We start from the raw sequence: 22,915 nt of genomic DNA on the forward strand, positions 1-22,915 counted from the left end.
GCATGTATGTAAGATGTGCTCTCACATTCCTTATATAGGAAGAGATCCCAGAGGTGGGACACACACCTATCGGACATGGGAGTGTGGGATATCCCTGTAAAAACACAGCTCACCACTAGAAGGAGCTAAAGAGCTTACAGTATACTGTTTATATACCATACTCTATAGCAAAACAGTATGCAGTAAGCTCAAAAGCTCCCTCTAGTGGTGGCTGCAGGCAAGCAGAGCTTTATCAATCAAATATAGGTCTACACAGGGTATTTGGAGCTCTGCATGAGGCAAATACAGGCGTGTAAATCTTCAGTGATTTATTCCATAGAAGATCATAGTCAATCTGTGACATGTTTCGGGTCTATCCCAGACTTACAAAGTGTTCGGATACAGCCGAAACGTGTCACAAAATGATTATTATCACTGATTATTCACAAGCATGTGCTCTGCCTGATGTTATTGGGTCTGTAACCCCCAGACATGAGCACCATTATCTTGTCTGAGTGCTGCATGAATTGTCTTCACAGAGCTCTGTATAAGAAAAGCTGAGCTTGATACACGATAGACCTAAAATTTAGTGGTGTTCAAATATTGTCTGGTATTTACACTGGTGCATTGACTGTCATGGTAAATTATTTAGAAAGTTGAAATCTAATCTCTCCTAATTTGAGTCCTCCAAGTAAAACTATCCTTCAAATACCATGTGTAACGGAAAGTCTCACAAGATAAGTCAACTATTTAAGGCAGGTAAATCTTTCTATACTTATTTGCTATATGAAAGCTTTGATTCCAATGGATGAAAGGAATTTCCTCGACACATAGAAATATGTAAAATGCTATGCATGTCTCTGGCAATTCATGCAAATTACACTAAAAAGGATTATGGAAAAAGTGTATATTTCCACATCACAGAAATATATTAATAAAGGTTAGGCATCTGTTACTTAAAGGGGTTCTTTGCTTTGGGCAATCCTTTCTTGATATGTCTCTTGCCAAAAAGTTTCGCCCAGTGATCGTTGCAATCTGTGGTGTTCAGTTTCTCTGCAGTGACCCCAGAGGAGAAATTAAGTATAACACTGTGTCCATTCAATTCAGTGGGTTGTCTGAGTAATTCAGGACAGGACAGGTCCTCCAACAGATGAAGATCCTGATCAGAGACCCCTCTCTATTAACTCTTTAATATATAATACCCTAATAGGGTAAATAAAATTAGATCTTTGAAACTGGACAAACTCTTTAAATGCAGTGGTGGAATGAAGTGGGGAGACACTGTTGTCAAGTAGGTACATACTACCAGTTTACAAAATGCAGCCAAATACTGGTGTCAATGGCACTTGGTAATGTAATTAGTAAATCCAAAGTTCATGTATTAGTTGTCCCTACAACATGGTAGCCACTGTGTGGTCTAATGAAGACACAACAATTAAACTTGAAATGTTAAGATTTCCACTCCTCATTTCTAATTTGCATCTATATAACCTCCAGAAACCTCAACTCAAGTAGTTACCAAAGGAATCATCCTGCATAACTTTTCCAATAGAACCAGTAGAATGGAATTTATCTGACTTTTGACACAACTGGATATAATTGGTTGCAAGGATCAGAAAAGCAGTGAAACCTCAGAGATTGTGTGCCAGTAGTCACTGTATGATGTATGGTATCAATTTTATTGAAAAGATAAAAGACAGTGCCCTGGACCTACTCATCTGTGCTTCATCGCTACTCTCGAACATGGGACATAAATCATAACCAGAGGAACATTTGAGGTCAAAGAGTTGTTTTCCCAGGATTTTTTTTTCTCCCTGGTCCACCTCAAGGTTCAACTTTGTGCTGCTAAGAGTTTTTTTTTTTTTCCAAAAAGTTGGTGCTACTTGTTGACTGGCTCTAATAACTAATTCCTTCTCTCTACTGTAATGTGTGCTGCGTGTGAAATGTTTTTTTGGCTATGCCAGTGGGGTGGGGTTGTGTTGTACTATTTGATATCATAACTAAAGATTTTAAAAAAAGTTTTCCGACCATTTTGATTTTTAAAAAAATGCTTAAATAATAAACCAATCCTTTACAACTCCCATTCTGATGCTTCACCGTGCCCCTTGACTGTACTTCCTGGTCCCTCTCGAAACAAAACAACAGCCAAACACTGGTCACAACAATTACTAGCTTTTTTAAAAAGGGAAAAAGTCAACAGATGGAAAACAACCCTTTTAAGACTGGAATCTGTCATTAAGTCACACTTAGGATGATTACAGGAATTTATTAGTTTTAGGTTTCATGCACACCAAAGAGCCACCTGTGCTAAATCACACCACATGCTGCCTTCTTGTGGCACCATATTACAGAAGTAGTCTTCTTCAAGAGCACCAGGCAATCATGTGACTTTTTTTGCTGACAGATTCTCTATGAATCAGAAAAAACTCTGTCAGCCTCCATATAAACTAGAGGCTTATAGTATGGTCCCAAAGATGGTATGGATGGATTCTCACCTAGAAGCATTGCTTCATGGAGTCTAATGGAGAGTCCATGGCTGTGTACTAAGTGTCATACTGGTGCAGAGGACTCTGCCGTGTGCACGAGTCCTTAGGCTCAATAGTTTGAAAGTATTGCAGATTCTAATGGAAACATTGTGGAAAGCCCCTTTAAAAGAGGAAAAAAAAAGTAATGTAAACTAGACTAATCATTGCAAAAAGCTCTGCACAATCTGATTGTAGACTTGTAGGTCTCTTTTTCTCCACATGTCTTCTAGGGAGTTTTTTTTTGCATTTTCTCATATGTCCTATACTACAACGTTGGCAATTCGTTATGTCAACTTCAAAATAAAAGCTTTACCTAAAAATATACAATTGGAGTAAAAAATTAATGAATTAATAAAAGAATTTCCTATAAACAACTATACCCCCACTGGAAAAAATGAACATGGCTGGAGAACACTTCCAATTAAGCAATAAACATATCTTGAGGCTGGAATTCTGGACGGGATTACTGGCATAATGGCGTTTTCAGGTTTTGTGTCGGCCATTCTTTCCAGTAAAAAAGTCTTTGACACAAAATCCTTACATTTATTTCTGTGAAAATAAGGATCACATAAAGCAGTTCTGTAGAGACGAGTCAACGGGCGATGTCACGGGAATTCTTGCAAGTATTCAATTCATGGGTGGGAAAGGCCTGTGGGTCTGTCCATTGGTTTTCATGGGAGAAGACTGACTGTGAAACACTGGTATGCTGCAACATTCCTGGGTGTCCAATTAACTCCTTGGCTGCCTTTCTGAGGGAGCTAAAGGGCACTGCTCTGCAATGCTTTCCAGGCCCCGTTGGTAGCCAAAAAAGTTAATGTTTTTGTTTTTTTCAGATGCAGTTAGAAAGCAGAGCCTGTGATAGCATTGAGCTGCTTCATCAAACCTTCCAAGCTTGCCATTTGTTCACTTAGGTCGTCTTGCTCGTATACCTGCAAACACAAAAATATAAAATCATAAAAAAATGTAATTATTATAATTCTTTTAATAACATGTCAATTATAAAAATTCTAGAACACCTTCTGTCTCTGTTCTTGTCCATAAGACTCAAGGTGTAACTTGAAGTTCCTTGGTCCAATGCAGAATTTGTAACAGGGCCCCCCGACACATAGGCCATAGTGCCCCTTTTTTGGCCAAGTGGCTTATGAATAACATTTATCGCCTATACGCAGAATAGGTGATAAAAGCATGATTGCTGGGGTTAGGACTACCAGGAACCCCCACTTCCCCACTGATCTTCATGGAGGTCTACTGTGTGAGCGGAGCAGTGATGCTCAAGAACACAACCAAAGCTCCATCATTTCTATGAAACTGTCTCAGCAATCCATGGAATTGAACTGAGAGGTAACTGTGCATGTGAACCACCACTCCATTCACACAGAGAACTAAGAGTTTTGATCTCATGGACCCCTGTTGTGATCAGTAAGGGTTTGAATGGTTATACCCCCAGTGATCATGTACTGTATTTATAATCTATCTTGTGGATAGGTGATGAATGTTTGTTGGTCAACCCCTTTAATGCAACCTCTGAATACCCTATAGTTACTTACAGCCCTTCTAGTTGTATACTTCTATAACTAGAACGAGTACGCCCTTAATATTGGTCTTGAAAAGATTACTCAGCAGGGGGCAACAATAAGCAGAGGTGAAGGCTTGATGTGGGGGAAAGCGATAGTAAAATCTACATTCCCCCCATTACTGAGCTTTATCTGGAGCTTATAAGATAATGAGGGCCGTGCAGCTCTGTGATCAGAGCATCATCCGTAAAGGGAATGATGAAAAAATGTATTTAAAAAATTTCTTACACTAGCAGGGTCGTCTGTATGTTTATGACTTTCTTCTGACACTTCTGGAGCTGTCGGTACTGACACCGGGAGAAGCGGAGATCTTGCTTTTCCTGCCAGCCCCAATGACGCCGTCTTCACTTGAGGCTTGGGTAAACTGGACCCTAAAATTATTTAAAAAAAGTAGAAATTTAACATCACTATCACAATTAAATTTTATATCCAATGATAAAGGTTTGCACAAAGTATGCTAGTTCTCTCAGGTTTTGTTATATTCTTTATGAAAACGTATTTAAAGGTGTTGTCTATGTAAAGGATAGGCCATCAATATCTGATCGTCATTGGTCAAAAACACTGCTCTGATGCTAGCAATACACAGATCTATCCACTGTGTAATGCATCATTGCTCCCATTCACTTCAGTGACTGCAGTGCAGTGGATGGTTCTGTGTAGTATCGGCACTGACCGCCCGAGCCCCTTGTGAACAGCTGGTTGGTGGGTGTGCTAGGTGTTGGACCCCAGCCAATATTGATGGAATAATTTGAGTACATCAAAATCATGAGCAGTCCCTTTAAAGTGAATGACCCGTGGTGCAGCTTCCCTATGTCCCTTGTCAGTCCCTGTTCACCAGGATCGATAGATGCCACATCGACAAAACATGTGAGCACTGCAGTCACTCACAGGCTACAGAGATCATATACATGTTGTTCATGTCAGCACTTTCCTTTCCCGGTTCTCAGTATCGCTGCATCCCGGCAGGATGTATACATGCAGAACTTCCTGTTTGGATTTTCCAACCAATCTCAGCATGCTTTGCTTTGTAATGTTTCTCGGGGCTTGCCTCGCCTAGCTAACATGGAGAGGGAAGGTAGAGGGGGCATGACTATTGCAGAAGGAACAGTGAGACAGGCGGTGCAAGGCCTGGGGAACATTACAGAGGAAAGCATGCTGGGATTGGTTAGAAAACCCAGCAGGAAGCTGATGAAAACAGTGAGTTCTGCATGTAAACATCCTGCCAGGATGAAGTGATGCTAAAAACAGGAAAAGGAAAGTGCTCATGTGAAAAACACATAGAGGGATCTAAAACATGCAGCGTACATTGTGGGACTGGAGAAAATCTTCAATGGAATACCAGACACATCCAAGGACATGAGTGGTGCTATTACTAGAAAATTCCACCCAACATTTTTCGGCAAATTTGGCAAAATAAACGGGAAACAAGGCGCTCAAAGGGTAGTAAGTTTTGGGTACCAGATTCAGAGAGTATGCTGTGTCAAATGTTAAACTCACCTTCTGGTGTTGTGCTTGCAAAGGCGGGGGGGGGGGAAGGGGGGGTTATGCTGCCAGTATCTTCTCAGTCCTTGGAGTTGCCAGCAACCAATCCAGTTGGCGCGACCAATCCAGATACTTGGTGTCGAAACGCTGTGTGTCTCCCGCGCTACACACACAGCGTTTCGACGCCAAGTATCTGGATTGGTCACGCCAACTGTATGTACCCGGCTCCAAAGACTTGAGAAAGGAGTACCCTTACTCCGAAACGCGTTGTCACCTGAATAAATACCTTTTAAAAAGACGTCACTCGTAATTGTGGTTTTGCGCCAAGAGGTATTATATTGTGTACGACCTAGTACACAGCTTTTCACAGTACTCAACATTTTTTATCATCTTTAAAGGGGTTATTCAACCCATAAAATGCCCCCGTATGCCCGGGCCCCTCACACATATTTTACTTACCTTGCTCCCCGGCACCCACGTCGCTTCTGACGCCCGCATGTCAGCCGCTGCATTTCCCAGTTGCGCAGATGAAAACATCCGGTGATGGGGGGAGCAGCCAATAGCGGGCCGCGGCGGGAATGAGCCTCCCTAGAGTCACCCACGATAACCCCTTTGAGGGACTAGTCAGGTCAGTCTTGATAGAAGAAGTACCTCTATCTAGGTAGAGTACCCCCTTAATAATCCATCTTTACCATATTTACAATGTTAACTCATCCATTTGTGTCTCGAACATTAAGTCTACTGAATGCACTATGAAGACATAAGTCCCAGTTAAAATATGCAAATAGGAGCATTTAGCATTTGCGCTGGCAGCCGTCCCGCTAATGATGCTAATACCCTTTTTATTATAATCACAGGGATGATTTTTCATCACTTATTAGCCTGTCTCATTCATTTCTCATGCTTATGTCAGCAAACCTGCTAGCAACAAATTATATGTGTAATTGTGTAAAGTGCAAACTGCTCGAAGGGCTAAATAACACGATAAAGCCTCTAAACGGTAACATTTACAATGGGAGTATGTGAGCGGCGAAGGATCCCGAGGATCTGTGCTTACTTCTTATCTTAGTGGAGTTACACCGTTTATTATTTCTCTTTCTTTGGCAAAACTCAAATGTCACGATGTGAAAGACTCTGCAAGTAAGAGAATTAATTCAACTTGTGCCGAGGATCGCGTGCCAAGAACGCTTGCTTGTCATCCCAACTAATTACTAGGAGCATGATAGTCAGCAGCGGGAGGCGAGGTGGGGAATAAATACATAATGAGATTGTGCTGCCATTTGGTCTTAAGACTGTCGGCTGCCAATATATAACATCCAATTCTTGAGGAGATCAACCGGCTGCCAACTACTGTGCAAACAAACACGGCGGGGATAGATTACTATCCACAAAGACTTTCTGCTATGCGGGAAGAGCTGACAACTTGTGCTGGCCCTGAAGTAGTCAGGAGTTAGAACAAAGAGTATGCCAAGTACAAAATTCCAGACTATACTACGAATAAAGGACCGGAATATACTAAGTATAAAGGACTGGACTATACCAAGTGTAAAGGACCGGACTAAACCAAGTATAAAGGAACGGCCTATACTAAGTATAAAGGACCAGACTATATCAGGTATAAAGGACCAGACTATACTAACTATAAAGGACCAGACTAAGCCAAGTATAAAAGACCAGACTATACTAAGTACAAAGGAGCGAACTATACTAAGTATAAAGGACTGGACCATACCAAGTACAAAGTTCAGGACTATACTAAGTATAAAGGACCGGACTAAGCCAAGTACAAAGGACAAGACTATACCAAGTATAAAAGACTGGATCATACCAAGTACAAAGTTCAGGACTATACTAAGTATAAAGGACTGGACTAAGCCAAGTATAAAGGACCAGACTGTACTAAGTATTAAGGACCGGACTATACCAAGTATAAAGGACAAGACTATACCAAGTATAAAGGACTGTACTATACCAAGTATAAAGGACTGGACCATACCAAGTACAAAGTTTAGGACTATACTAAGTATAAAGGACTAGACTAAACCAAATATAAAGGACCGGACTATAACAAGTATAAAGGACAAGACTATACCAAGTATAAAGGAACGGACTATACCAAGTATAAAGGATCGGACTAAACCAGGTATAAAGGACAGGACTATACCAAGTACAAAAGAACAGCCTATAGCAATTACAAAGGACCACACTATACCAAACCAAGCTACATATGGATGGCATAATTCCATTTCACATTTGTTTAAATATAAAGTACCAGACGATACCAAGTACAAAGGACCTGAGATACCACAAGAGGGTACTGCTCATTGGAAAAGCAATTATAGTCACAAGGGTTGATGAAGAAATAGGAATAGGATGACCAGCAATGAAGTAGATGACTTGAGGAGCTTGTAAACCAAGTAGAAGACAGGATATTTTGGATGAATACTGTTAAAATGCACAGTTACCAACATTTCAATAGCAAAAATTGTGATGTTCAATCTCCAACCCCCAAATCTCACAGTAACTCCCACAAAACAACCAGACATTCCTTCCAAACATAAATCCCAACCCTTCCCTGGTCTGGTCACCCAGACTGTCCCCCAAAAATCAGGACTGTTGGCACATGCGCAACATACGTCATGAGTCAAAATCCCCTTGGTGCCCTAAATTCACCCTATGTATTTTTCTCATCAGTATTGCTATTACTACAATTACTTCTCTGGAGTCTGGACTGTCAAGTCTACTCTTTACACCTTCTGGCACCGGGTTGAGGCATCCATGTGATTGTACTCATCCATCTTGTTACTGGTTGTTTGCTTCCTCTGTTCCCTCAAGCTCTCCTAATTATAATGTCTTTTTTGGTGAACTGCTTCGTAATATGGACAGAATGGGCGGTACTCTGTTTATTCTTACTTTTATATACATTTTGGCAATGTCAAAGAGTCATGGGTTGTCCCTTCAGTAGAGTCTTCATCAACACCAAATACATGAAAAGAATTTTGAGGAACCTATCCTCCCCACGTAACAATTACTGTATGTAATTCCATCTTAAAGGTGAAATGAAAGGGTGTGCTGTCCTTCTAGAGGAGGTGCGAGTCATCCAAGCTTCCAGACCATCATTAATCTACATACTGACAGTATAGCAGTATTATTTAGACTTTGTTCAGCACTGTTATTAGAACAAGAAGCAATTATTTGATAGCTATGTGGCACTGCTACTTTTAGCAGTATATTTCTGTTGCAGTGTACGATGGTGGCAGCACGGTATGTCAATTTTATTTGGCCAGTTCTATGGAAGTATTATATGGCTCTGTTATTTGTGTATATAGTATTGCACTCATACTCAGGAACTTCTATAGGTATTTCTATATCCTATGACTGTACCCCATATGGGGATAGTCAATGCTAATAGAAAGTACTGCACAGTGCTATATGTGAGCTCATATTGGGGAAGTCCATGTTCTCAAAACAACAATCTTATGGAAAGTTTTAACCTCATTCTCACTGGTCATATATTTTTGTTACTGGGAATCTAAATTAAAGGGGTTATCCAGTTGTAGAATTTTGATGACTGATCTTCAGGATAGATCCACATAGAAGATTCACATAGAACATCGCAGCAAAGTGATGTGTTTATTTAACCAAAAGGCATCATTACAGCATGAGACGTTTCGACGTCTATCCTATTGGTACGTTGCATGCTGTGATGATGAGTTTTGGTTAAATAAACACATCACTTTGCTTCAATGGAAGGAGTGCTGCGATCTTCTATTTGGATTTATCCCATGGACCACAAGCCGGGGTCTGACACTGCTTGCACCCATATGTCTTTTTGAAGGACGTCTCTCCTATTGGTACACTGAACTTGGTAACGTAGTGCTGCTCTACTATAGACTTTTTTGATCTTCAGGATAGGCCATGACTGGTGGAACTCTGACTCTAAGCACCCCTGTCAATCAGCTGTTTGAAAGGTCTGCAGCACCCAGACGAGAGATGTGGTACCCCGCACAGTGCCACAGAGTTACAGCCATTTTCTGGCGTCCAACACCATATTTATGAAAACCTTGCACTAGAGTGGCCAAGGTTTCAGAGTTGTGAAAAGCAAGGCCCTTTTTTTTTTCATCTTCTACTACTTTTTTTGTTAGAAAAGTTTTGTTTAAATCGTAGGCCAAGTTCATTAACCTAAATCTATCCCCATTTACAACTCTGTCCCCAAACCATTGATTTGGTGATACGTTGAGTCAGTGCTACCTATAACTTTTTGGACAATTCCAGCTTTTCATGGGTGCATATTTTTCCATGCCTTGCCTATGCAGATTTTGGTGCTGTGGAATGATATAAGTTGCACCTGTATTGCCCCAGGCCTATAGTGAAGAGACTTTGATCAATGACCTCCTTAGTGACTTGCATATAACCCCTCTATGCTCTGCAATAACAAAGTCCCCCGTTGTCTCATTAACGTGTTCCTGGAGACGCATTGTGCATAATAAGCACATTTAAACAATACAAATTATTTTTGGAACGTGTATTTGTGTCACACACAGGTCTTTGCTTTCCAGAAGTTGTTCTCTGCCTCTTATATTAACCCTCCTGATGATAATATATGGATAAGGACAAACAATAAGGAAATTATACATGTTCTCGGGGATCAAATGAGCATCCATTGAGAATGGGCTGGCCATAACACCTGAAACGGTATTTAGTGCCTGGTATATACAATTTTGCTAACTATACCTACCTTTCAACCTACTGCTCTTGTACCCCTCAATGACAGTGTCATAACTTGAAGCTCTTGGCCCCAATGTCAAATCTGTACTATGGCCCCACCTACCATGTGCCATTTATAACGTCTTCCTAGATGGACTGGAGCCTTTCAGCTACATGAAGCTCCAGGCCCAGGTGTGAGTATGACCACTACCTCTGGACCTCTTAGAGCTATGCCCACCCCAAAATATAATTACCCCAAAATAGCATAGGTAGGGCTTATCTATATGCATCCTTTTCAACCCAGAGATCTTCTGAATTTTTGACTGATCTCATCATTGCCATCACCATCTTGAAAAAAGCCATATTAAAGACAGATAGAACTTTTAAAAGTGTTGTAAAGATGTTTTGGTGGCTCCTGATTCTTTAATTCCCTAGGCATTATATGACTGGTAAATCAGGGGCCCTTTTACAACCATATGGTCTACTGATTATCTTCTTTTATAAAGGGAACCAAAGGAACTCAGAAGTAGCTGTGGCACCTGAGCTCTGGTTCCTGAGGAGGCTCAATGTCCTCTCTGCCGTATAAGAACCCACTATTGTTATAAATCTCACAAGGTAGGCAGGGGCCCTGTTATAATGTTTTCATTGAGGTCTAGTAGCTTCGAGTTATGCTCCATAATCTGCAGTTTTCTTGTGCTTTTCATCCTTGTTTTGAAAGTTTAACATTCTGATACTTTATTCTGTCCCTTTGATCATGAAACTTGAGACAGAAGGACCTGAAATAAGTCTGTGTAGCATGGAGAGGCAGTATGTTGTACAGCAAACCTATATGACCACTTAAAGGGGTTGTCTCACAAAAAATATTGTACAGTTTTCAAGCCAGCACCTGGATCTGAATACTTTTGTGATTGCATGTAATTAAAAATGTAGCATAGCCACTAATGTATTCAATAAACTGTATCTGTATAGCGCCACCTGTTGTTTGTTCTTTTATTTCTCTGTTCACCTCTAACATTGCAGAGGTGCTCACACATGCTCAGTTTGAGCCTTCAATTACTACCCACCATATGTACTGTTAGAAACTGTGACAGTTGCTGGAAGAGAGTTGTACTAGAAAGTACCCTTCCCCCTGAGCTGTGATAGGGAGAGAGCTGCAACAGAAAGGACACATCCCCTGAGCTGCCAGAGGGAACACAATCTAGTAGAGAACTGGGCAATAAATGGAGAGATCTCTGGATCCATGTGAGGTACAGGGCTGGTTCTAACTTTGTTAGAAAGAGATTAATATGTCCTATATGATGTTCATTATTAATTATTCCTGGAATAAACCCTTCACTAAAATATCATCCTACCAGTCACCCTTGTGGCATAACACCATGAATTAGAATGGTCTACAAAATATTATAAGACTGCAATGAAGTAATGGTTTACGTCCTACAAGATCCTTAGGTGATTTACAGTAATTGGAGCGGGTCCAATTTTACCAACTACATAAACAATTATCCATATGCTGCTCGGAATTAAGACTTCAATGTTGATGCCACCTTAGGTAAAAACATAGAATAGGAAAAATATCCTTTGATTTACAGCAGTTCATTGTCTGCACGGAGAAGATGACTGTCATTTCTGATGTAAATGCGTTTGATGAACAGTCCTTTTAAATTGGGAATTTGGCACACAGTACAATTATCTCCTTTGACAATCCGGTTTAGGTAACCTTCTGACATGTCTCAGAAAGTCCCCCATCTCCTTCACTTTTTTTTTCCTTGACGAGACATTATCAACTTGGAAGATTACTCAGCCTGTTTAATATTGATATTACAAATTGATTTCCCGGCCATGAATAAGTTAAGCCTGAGAGAAATGACATTTGTGGAGGATTAGACTTATATTTGAACTGACAAAATATATCGTCTTTCAGCTACTGCATTCAGATTGCGTTCGGCTGACAGTTCAGGAAATGGATATAAAACCTGACTATTTTTATTTATTTCAAAATGATTTTTCAAAGTGTAAATGGATCTCATTATCTTTTCCTTTCAATGCTTCAACTCACTTTACCACTTCTCTGAATAGAAGAATTCCTTCCTCGTCCAAACTTTGTACAAAACTAATGAAGAGCCGGAGATAACTATGAGCCAGAAAATTCCAATGGGTTTTCATTTTGAAGATTCAAGCAAGAAAACCGATGCTTTGTAGTTATGTCTTAGAACAGTCAATAATATTAGCGATGGAGTCTCCTTGGGATAAAAGTGAGCCATGAGTGTCCATATTTTCCAGGAAATATCAATTTAAAACATATAAAAATATGGAAAGCATATCGAAGAGACCAAAAGACGACATACCATGGTTGACCTATATTCAAGAGTAGGCCTGTGGTCACATTTGACAGATCCTTTAAATTGAAGCCATAATAAATTTGATAGATTCATTTTAATCTGTTTTTAAGCAGAGCCAGACGGATCCTAATGGACTTATAATTGGTTTTTACCAGGTACAGTAGCAAAGCAGCCTGTGATATTTGGCCTATCAAATATGAAATGGAAAGAAACCTTGATGTCAAGCATCAACAGAGCTCTAGACATCTATATAGAACTTGTATGATCTCTCCATGCTGGGTTCTATGAAAGAGAGAAATTTCTGAACAGTGTTATAGTTATTTAAGCAATAATAACCTTAAAATGTCAATTTTTTCTAATGTTTTGGGGGTAAAATGAATTATGAAGGAAGCAACATAGACACGGGCCCTCTGCTTGGATCCTCTCTATGAACCAAAGTGGACAGCAAGTAGGCCCAACTAAATGCTGCATGGTTAACCGTTCTGGCTAATAGCCAGAAATGCAATACATTTACATTGCAGGGACCTTCGGCCCACCCTTTTTACTGTTTTGATACCTCTGCACTGCATGAAAACTCACAGATTTTCATGGTGAATTCTTCAGCAAGCCCTTCCAGCCAAGATAATGAGTGGAAACATACTTTATTAACCAATCCCATAGAGGTTAGTTATTTACTAATTAGAGGAACATCATCATTTAAAATGATAGCTGGACCACTATTAATGTATTTTTCTTACGTATATTACTTTTGTATAGGAAAACCTCACCAAAAGTCATATTTTGCTATTTCTTAGCTTATCATTAGTATACCATAAGCAGGGGAAGGAAGATGGGTAGGAGGACTAGGCTGTTGCCTTGGGCTAATTGGAGGGGGAGGTTGTATTTTATGAAAAACTTTAAAAAAAAATCCAGTCCAGCAAAGTTTCACTGCATTTTACTGCACTGACCCTATGACACATGTCCTGAACTCTGACTGACCATGCGTTGCACGCCCAAACCTACTGCATGATTAGTGTACTGCTTGAACTCTGCCTGTCCCGATTTCTGCTTGAGTAAAAGCCAGAGGTCCACCTTGACAACGTCCTGAGGAGTAGCCCCAAGCCAAATTCGTTCAATTGGCATAGTGGGTTCACACCCACTCTGACACAGTCTATTTCTATGTGACAGAGGACTTTATTTGTAGATGGGAGTGGCAAATTGATGACAAGTTATAATAGGGGCTGTTTACACAGTCCATGTAAAAAAAATGCTGGACAGCTGCGTTGACACTACCTCCCATTGTTTTCTGTGGGAGGCCACAGTTATAGCCACAACTATGCTAATAAAGGAAATGTAAGCAGTGGATAAGGTAGGCTGCATTGAACAATTAAAGTAGTATAAAACCCTTGGTTTGGGCAGCAAACCTTGACCCAGCCCTGACCATAAGAAACATTTATGGCTATTTATGTGACAACTGACAACTGTCCATCAGTTAATGAAAATTAATATTTTCACAACTCTTTTACAGCGCTATCATCATTTATTATTAAGGAACATAACCTTCCTCACCACTGATTTATCCAGCCCCCTCTTTCTGTGACAGCAGAGAAAGGTTATGATGACTGCATCTTGCCCTTGTGTCCCCTGATGATTTACAGTCTCATCAGTTCTGCTCGTAATTTTTTCATGTCGACTTTGCATACCATAAACAGTACGTAAACACTAAAGAGGAGCCTTCGACATTGCACATTAAATACATCAAGTTCTTCTCCCAAAGGTCATGAGTAAGAATAAACCAAATGTATTTAATTTCTTTTTCATGTTCTTTGAGGCTGAAGACTTTATTTTAGTGATAAATGGGCACAAATGGACGAGAGATGTTTCGTTAGAAACAATTCCAGCTGCTGCACAATTGCTTAAGATTCCATAAATGTATTTTTCTGCATCATTTAGAACATAAGAAATCCATCACAGATGAGACCTAAAGGAGACCCACCAGACAATAAAAGGCCTTTGTGTGGATATTACATACAGTATGTGAAAATTGTTTTTCAGTCATGTATTCTTAGATTTCATTGATTGAAGTTATAGGCTGAAGGCTGTAGATATTTCTGTCAGGAGTATTACTGTCATGGAGACCTAAAAGATGTGTTCATCCATAAAGATGTGTCAACCAATAACTTTCTGCAAATTTCTGTAAAGGCTCACATTTCTCAAAATACATAATACCAAAAGACAATGATTCACATCACAGAAACCGAGGAGCCAAATGTAGATACATATAGCATAAACGTCTCCCAACAGAGTAACATGAAGTTATGTTTTCTTTCAAAGATGGTCATCTTTCGACACTCACTTTCACAAAAGAAGACATCAGTATTGTAAATCGCACATGGTAGGTGAAGCTCTGGTACAAGAACAAAAAATATCACTACAATTTCCCACCCACCTTCTTGTATCAAAGTCATAAACCGTATAAAGGTGCCCAAACACCTTCAACAGCTGTCACCTGAGCAAGCATCTACCATATTTCTCCTGACTCCCCCATAAAGATTGGTGTGTATATGCTTTCTTCTGTTGGGGGGAAGAGAGTCTAAATGTCCCAATTTATATTAGCAAAACTGTAGGGACAGCTGACTGTACTCTAATGTATATGGGATTTTTAACAATTAGGAATGCTGACAGGTCTCCCATAGGGGGCATGGATGAATTATATGTACATTTTGAAAACACTGTAATTTAGATAGCTGTTAGCGTAACAAGTTATTCCTCTCGTCCAACCCCCTAGCCCCCCAGGACACATGCATGCTCGATTCAGGAGATGTCTTCTGAATGGAGATTCTGGAGTAAACTACTGCCATAAAGCTCTAAGAACAAAGGAATTTGGCATGTTGAAATAGCCTAATCCTTCTTTTCCTTAACATTTGCCATTGGGGATATTGCCGTAAACATTAAATGGTTTGCCTGTCTCAATGAAATTGCAGGGTTTGGCCAACATAAAAGGAGTATTGTGGTTATAGAAGTTCTTGATAGCTATTAGATTGGCGAATCTCTGGCATGAGACATTTGTGACATGAATGGAGTGAATGAAGCTCAGGTGTCAAAAGCTGATGCTTTGGATGGACCTCCGACATTGGAAGTAGGTGCCGTGGATGGAGCTTTGGTGCCTAAAGTCAGTGCCATGGATAGATGGTATGGAGCTATGGTGCTGGAAGCTAGTGCTATGGATAGAGTAGGTGAAGTTCTGGTGCTAGAAGCTGGTGCCATGAAGGACAGAGCTCTGGCGCTGGAGGTCAGTGCCGTGAATAGAGTGGATGGAGCTCTGGCACTGGAAGCTGGTGAAATGAATGTAGAAAATGGAGCTGTGGCACTGGAAGTCGGGGCCGTGGATGGAGTTCTGGTGCCAAAAGTCGGTGTCATGGATGGAGTTTATGGAGCTCTGGTGCTGGAAGTCAGTGCCGTGGGTAGAGTGGATAGAGCTCTGGCGATGGAAGTTTGCCTTAGAAAGTAGAAGATGAAGCTCTAGTGCTGGATGGAGCTCTTGTGCAGTGAAGGGAGGTGGTAACTGTTGCTCTGCTCTCATTTACTTGAATGGGAGCAGCGCTTCAGTTGCTATTTTGATCCACTACTCAATGGGCAGAGTTGTGTACTTCTGGTGCCAAGTTCCAGCGCTGGAGTTACTCTGAAACAGCTGATCGGTGGATTTCTATGCATAAGACCTCTGGTGATCAGATACTAATATTCATCCATACAAAATCCTGGATTACTCCTTTAAGGCATGATAATGCAGTAGGGTGTCCTGCAGTCCTATGCCAAATGACAATCTCAGCTCGCCTACGTTCCTGATTTTGCATGTTCTGTAGAAGACCATTATTAAGATCTAGCAAACCTGAGACACCATAACACTTTAATTTCCCTCCAGTCATTGAAGAAATTCACTTCCCGGTAATAACTCTATAGAAAACCGCTGTGAAAATGTTAATGTAAAATAATATACCATCTGAGCCAGATCAAATCCGTCCATAGCCCTATAAACTTCTCTTAAACCTGTTTTGCTTGAAATGCAGATGATTATTTTAGTAGCTTAAGGGAATTTTCACTTGTAAAGGAAAAGTATAGAATTGATGTCAGATCCATAATGCAGCTAGCTTAACACTCCATCAAACATTTTCAATTTACTTGAAAGCGGACTAAACCAAATCACTTATATGGCGGCGTTTATGATTATTATAGAGGAATGACAGGAGGACGACGGGCGGTGAAGGAATCTAGCATCTTATCTTAGGATTAGGCATAAGGAGAACACACTGTTTTTACATGCAGAAAACCCTGACTGAGGAACGGCCATAAAATATTTATGAAACCAAAGGGAATGAAATGATTTCCAGTGAATCTAATATAAAAGTTACACCTGAATGACTTTGACGTGTTAAGATAGAGCAAACACATCCAAAAAGCTCTTCACAAAACTGTCAAGATGGCGTATGGCCATTACTCTTGGGTTAAAAAAGTGCAACTATTCATATTTTGTGTCACAGGGTTGTCAATCGGGTGAGAATGTGCAAATCCAACACGGTCATCCTTTTTCCCCCCTGATATCTGCCAAATAAACATCAGCCAAACAACTAAGACACATAAGCTGGTCGTCCAGTATAATAAAAATGGACAGGCTTAGCCAACATGGCCAACTTTAAGGGATTTTCCTGGGTTATGACCCTTTTTAACCAGACCCAAAAGCATTTGGTACCTAATAAAAGAAATTCCTATTTACTCACTCCCCACCTTTCCGTTTCGGTACCCTGGGTCTGTTCCATGAACTTTCAGTCACCGGTATATGAACATCTGAACAGGCGTCAAGTGTGCTACAACAGCTATTGGCTGGCCTCAGTGGTGACATGTCCTAAAGTGGCACTGCTAGGTCACATACCTCTTAAAGACTTTGAGGCCAGTAATTGGCTGAAGTAACACATCACCCAATCCGTACCCCAAGGACCGGGTAAACAGTCCAGGGACTAGAAAATTGCTGAACAGAGCCACGACATTGGAAACATGTGACAGGGAGCAGATAAGTATAATTCTTTAGATATCACATGCTTCGGGGGCTAGTTAATCCTGGAAAACCTCTTTAAGGAGAACCTGTAACCTCTCCTGAAATGTCTGTTTTAATAACTACTTGCACTCCCCCATGTAATAACAATTCTGGAGCACATATTTTCATATCTCTATTTCTATATATCTTATATCTCTGTTATTCCTGCTAGAATTTTTTTAATTAATTTTCAGCAGTTATCAATGAAAGTCCAGATGGGTATCACCCGTTAGGGGCGTGTCCCTGCACAGTCTGACAATAGCAGCACTGATTGGGTATCTTCATGCTGTGTAGAGATACACCGCCAACTGGTAAAACCCAGCTGGACCTTCATTGCAAAGTGCTAGTACCGTATTTCATTCATAACTTCTAGCAGTAATAATAAAAGAAGGCAAGGACATAGAGTTAGAAGAATAGATTCTCCAGAATTGCTATGTCAAGGGAGATGCAAATAGTTCCTAAAGCAGACATGTCAAGAAAGGTGACTTTTTGAAGTTGATCATGTTCCCAGGTGCAGACATTACTGCACATGCGCATCATTTTCAGTCTGCCTTGTTTCCCCCTCGGCATACGTTTGCATGATTCTTGAGTAGTCTCCTCTCTCACACCGGTTTTCTGAGTGATTTGGATCTAAAACAAGTCTGTGTAGCAAGGAGAGGCAGTCTACTGTAGAGTAGATACAACTTCTTGTAACTATTTTAGGACATAATGCTACACGGAGGGACTAAAATCTCATCCAAACAGTGAAAGTCAAGTGCAATAAAGTAAGAAGACTGACAAACATAGATTCTGAAACGTTCTGTAATTATAATTAAATGATATGTGAGCTCTTAAGATAGTGGCTTAAAAGGAGACCCTTATCCTCTCAACCTAAAGCAGACGATCTTAAAGGGTTTTATTTACAAATTTCAATGTACAGATGTATCAATCATCTGAAAATGCTGTTATGTACTCCAATTTCTCATGGTATAAATGCAAGGCTAGAAAATCCCTTGACTGCATTCAATTCATATCAGATCCAGCCACTTATAGATAAACACGGCATAAACAACTCCCAACAGAGTACTGCAAACCCATATTTTTCCAAAGCTGGTCATCTCGTACCAAACATATGGGAATAAGTTGAGTCAAGAGCAAAAATAATAAAGGAAATTCAGAAACCAGTTGATCAATTTTTGACCAAGCCTAAATAAACACAGAATCATAAAACAACACAGCCATATACAACATAAAGGGTGAACACACCAAACATAAACACTCTAGCAAGACATGGACGTCACCACTGAAGGAAACAAATCAAATCGAACATTACCTGCTTGAGATAAAAGTGACGTATAAGGAACTTTAGGCTCCATCGCAGTCATTGGAGGAGGCAACAAGGGGTTGGCAAAGCTACGCAGGGGATGGGTCGGCCGCACGCAAGCAGTAGGGATTGTTCGGCTGGGAGCATCCTCATTACTGGGGTGTTCAGGCTGCGTGTGGGATATCATGGACGACTGCTGGGGTTGTTGAGTCTCATTCACTGCTGAAAAAATCAGTTCAACATATTTTAATGACTTACAGCCCAAATTAAAATAAAAAAAAATATTATTATCACCATAATAATAGTAACAGAGACAGGAGAATTTTATTTTAAACTAATCGGATTCACACAAAATTTTGGAAAAATTCAAGTTGCATCTGAATTCCAAGGGAAAGAGAGAGAGAAAGTTGTAAGTCCTAGGAGACCTCAGAGTACCAAACAGATTTTCAAACAAATTGGAGCACTTTCGATTTTTGTAGAATTGATTCGGAACAGAATCAAGTCAGTCAACCGATTCAGTTGAATACAATTTAGAATGATCTAGAATCGGATTTAGACTGTGTTACTGTAGATGGACAAATGTTCATTCTGTTTCATGACCTGTATAAGGAACTTGCGTGACCACTTAAGGTCTGAGCCATTTTTGGTCTTCAGGACAACATTTTTTCTTCTTGCTTTTGCCTCCTTGCATGTTGGAAGCTATAACTTTCTTTTACAGAAGCACAAATTAGAATTGTATACGGTACATGTGTGAACATTTTTGACCCAAATTGAAAATGCTTTAGTTGCCTGTAAAGGTCTATCTCCCGCTCTGCCTCTTTTCAACTCCCCTAAATCAAATCACTAAAAATTTGTGTTGGAATCAGAACATTTTCAAAAATTTGGGTCGAAATTCCAAATTTTAAAATGTAATCACTTATCTCTACTTTTTATTTTTATTTTTTTCAGTAACTTGATAATACTTTTCTCTTTTTTGGCAAGATATATACCATTCTAGATTTTTGTCGGATCATTTTAAAGAACAAATCAAGGTAATTTATAAATTATTTATATATAAATATAAATTATATATATATAAAAATAAAAAAAAATTTAAATGTGAGAATTAGCCGACTATAAAATGCATGATGGCTCTCAGGGGAGAGGTGGTATATTTTCAAGTACTGTACTCTTAGACTCCTGCTTCAAAATCCCCAGTCCTTGTCTACAGAGGATGATTAAGGACTGACCTTTATTGCAAACTCTATTTTTTATTATTATTATTAGTAGTAGTAGAGATGAGCAAATCGAATCCCACGAAGTGGAATTCGATCCGAATTTCAGAATAAATTCGATTCGCCTCGAAGCGAATCGATTTAACCTGAAATAATGTAAAAAACAAAAAATTCATACTTACCTCTTCCATTCGCTCGCGATGGGCCACCAGCCTCCATCTTGATTGAAGATCTCGGCCGAAATACCATGAGTGGTGACGCATGACATCACGTCACCGCCCGGCATGATGACGTAATTTCTCGCCACGCGAGATTTCGCTCCAGATCTTCAGGCAAGATTGAGCAAATGAAGGTGGTAAGTTTTATTTTTTTTATTTCACACAGTTTTTACACTCAGATGTCGTGTTCATGTATGAACGCGGCATATGAGGGGTACAATGATGGGGGGCGGCGCTATCGCAGCTTCCTGTCATTGCACCCGCTATTTTTTTTGTCACAAAGCAATTTTTTTTTTTATTCGCCAAATCAAACTTTTTTTTAATTTGTTAATCTCTAATTATTATTATTATTATTTTTGAGCCTTTAAAGCCATTGACTTTAAACTGTTATATACTAACAGAGTATTCCTGTTATAGCAGTTTTTTGTGGCTGTTTTTAAGTCTTATGCGCATGAATTTTTTTTCCTTTAATTGAACCATTAGAAGAAATAAGCTTTTCCCAGTAGCCCCCCCCAAGTTCTTTAACTTGAATCAACCCTGCTGGTTTCCCAGTAATTATTAAAATACATAAAAGTAATGGGTGTAAAATGATAGACAAAGCATTTTGTAAATGGAAATGTGAGGACGCCTCTCAAATTACTCATAACAGGGCAGTGACTTCACTGCGGAATGATAAAGAAAATACATAAAATAATGTTTCACGGCCCCGGAGACGATACATTATCCTGGATATTGTACAGCAGCACTCACCATTAAGAATTTCATTGTCCCAATGACAATTGATTCTGTTTTATGCTAGTAATAGATATAGGCGTGATACTAAACAATAAAACTGCATTCTGTTAAACAAGATTTTTTTTATATTTTTTAAGTTTTGCACCAATTTAAATTTTGGTATTAAAGATTTTATGGCTAATTATTATAACCTGCTTTATCATGGTTCTGGTTCTTTAGGTTATATCAGGCATAAGCTGAATGCGGATACTTCTTATATTTTACCTATATGCTGTATAAGAAATGTGATTATAGCATTAAAAGCTTATGGACTTTGGCTGCAGAGCGCTGAATTTATAATACTCATCACTTTTTTCTCTTTGTTTTACAACTTTTTATTGTGAAAATCCATAATATCTTTTAATCAGTGTCGGACTGGGGTACTTAGGTCCCACCAGTGTAACTGATTCTGGGGGACCACTTTAGGGCTCCTGCACACAAACTTATTTTTTTTCCCTGTCCGTACCATTCCCTTCACTTCAATGGGGCCGTGTGCATTCCGTGTCTGTATGTTCGCATGGCCGTTCTGCAAAATGACAGATTATCTCCTATTATTGTCCACATTACAGACAAGGCTAGGGCTGTTCTGTTAGAGGCCGGCTGTTCTGTACCGTATAATGTAGAATGCACACACCCAGTATCCATGTTTTGCGGATCCGCAAAACATCCAACGGTCGTGTCCATGAGCCCTTACAGTGATAACAGAAATATTAAAGATGAAGTATGATGGCAGACACTCACAGCAAAATGCACAAACATACATGTGGCAGAATTTACACATATATGGCTATCCTGCACTTAAGTCAGTCAGAAACAAGACACATGCAGCGCACACCAATCACTCATTGGACACATGTGGGACACAAGACACTTATACGTGCCTCATGGCCACTGATGCATATGTCACATACTACACATACACCACTGATATATAGATCATATATAGCACACACCAATCACACATGGGAAACAAGCAATGCACACACCAAGAAATTTATGCCTAACCCTATTAAGTGTAGCACACTTAAAGGGGTTGAAGGGGTTGTCTCACTTCAGCAATTGGCATTTATCATGTAGAGAAAGTTAATACAAGGCACTTACTACAATGTATTGTGATTGTTTATATTGCCTTCTTTCCATCACATTATACACAGCACATATCCGTGGTTATTACTACCGCGTAATCCAACAGCGTTGGCCGTGCTTGCACACTATAGGTAAAGGTGTTGGCCTATGCGCACTTCCAGTCTTTCACTATAGTGTGTAAGCGTGGCCACCGCCGCTGGATTACACAGTGGTAATAACCACGGATACGTGCTGTGTATAATGTGATGGAAAGGAGGCAATATGGACAATCACAATACATTAGTAAGTGCCTTGTATTAACTGCATGATAAATGCCATTTACTGAAGTGAGACAAATCCTTTAACTCCTTTAAGCATAAATGTCTGGCATGAAATTTACCAAATCTTAACCTCCTCAGATTGCACATAATCTACAGTATATTTAGAAGGGTTGTCCTACCATAACGACCTATCGCCTATCTACAGAATCGGTGATAAATATCAGATTGCGGGGGTCTGACTGCTGGAACACCCACTGATCATGAGACATTCAATTACATTACCAGCAATCTATGTACACAAGGGTCTTAAGACCACGTTCCCTTGATCATGGGGCTCCCAGCAGTCAGACCCCCATCAATCAGACACTTATCACCTGTCGTGTTAT

The 22,915-nt window shown here is 39.8% G+C and overlaps 1 protein-coding gene across 1 annotated transcript in view; it reads right to left on the reverse strand.

The window, feature by feature from the left end:
• Window positions 1-569: 569 nt before the first annotated feature.
• The window catches only part of DCC (DCC netrin 1 receptor), a 494,023-nt gene continuing 471,677 nt past the window's right edge, over window positions 570-22,915 (reverse strand). The window contains exons 26-28 of the mRNA XM_044283460.1: window positions 18,987-19,199; window positions 4,307-4,449; window positions 570-3,433 (exon numbers count right to left, since the gene is read on the reverse strand). Of these exons, the coding sequence (XP_044139395.1) occupies window positions 3,344-3,433; window positions 4,307-4,449; window positions 18,987-19,199 (446 nt within the window). The 3' untranslated portion in view covers window positions 570-3,343. The remainder of the gene's footprint in view (window positions 3,434-4,306; window positions 4,450-18,986; window positions 19,200-22,915) is intronic.

The sequence above is a fragment of the Bufo gargarizans genome, chromosome 1 (genome assembly GCF_014858855.1).
Source record: "Bufo gargarizans isolate SCDJY-AF-19 chromosome 1, ASM1485885v1, whole genome shotgun sequence".
Classification (NCBI taxonomy): domain Eukaryota; kingdom Metazoa; phylum Chordata; class Amphibia; order Anura; family Bufonidae; genus Bufo; species Bufo gargarizans.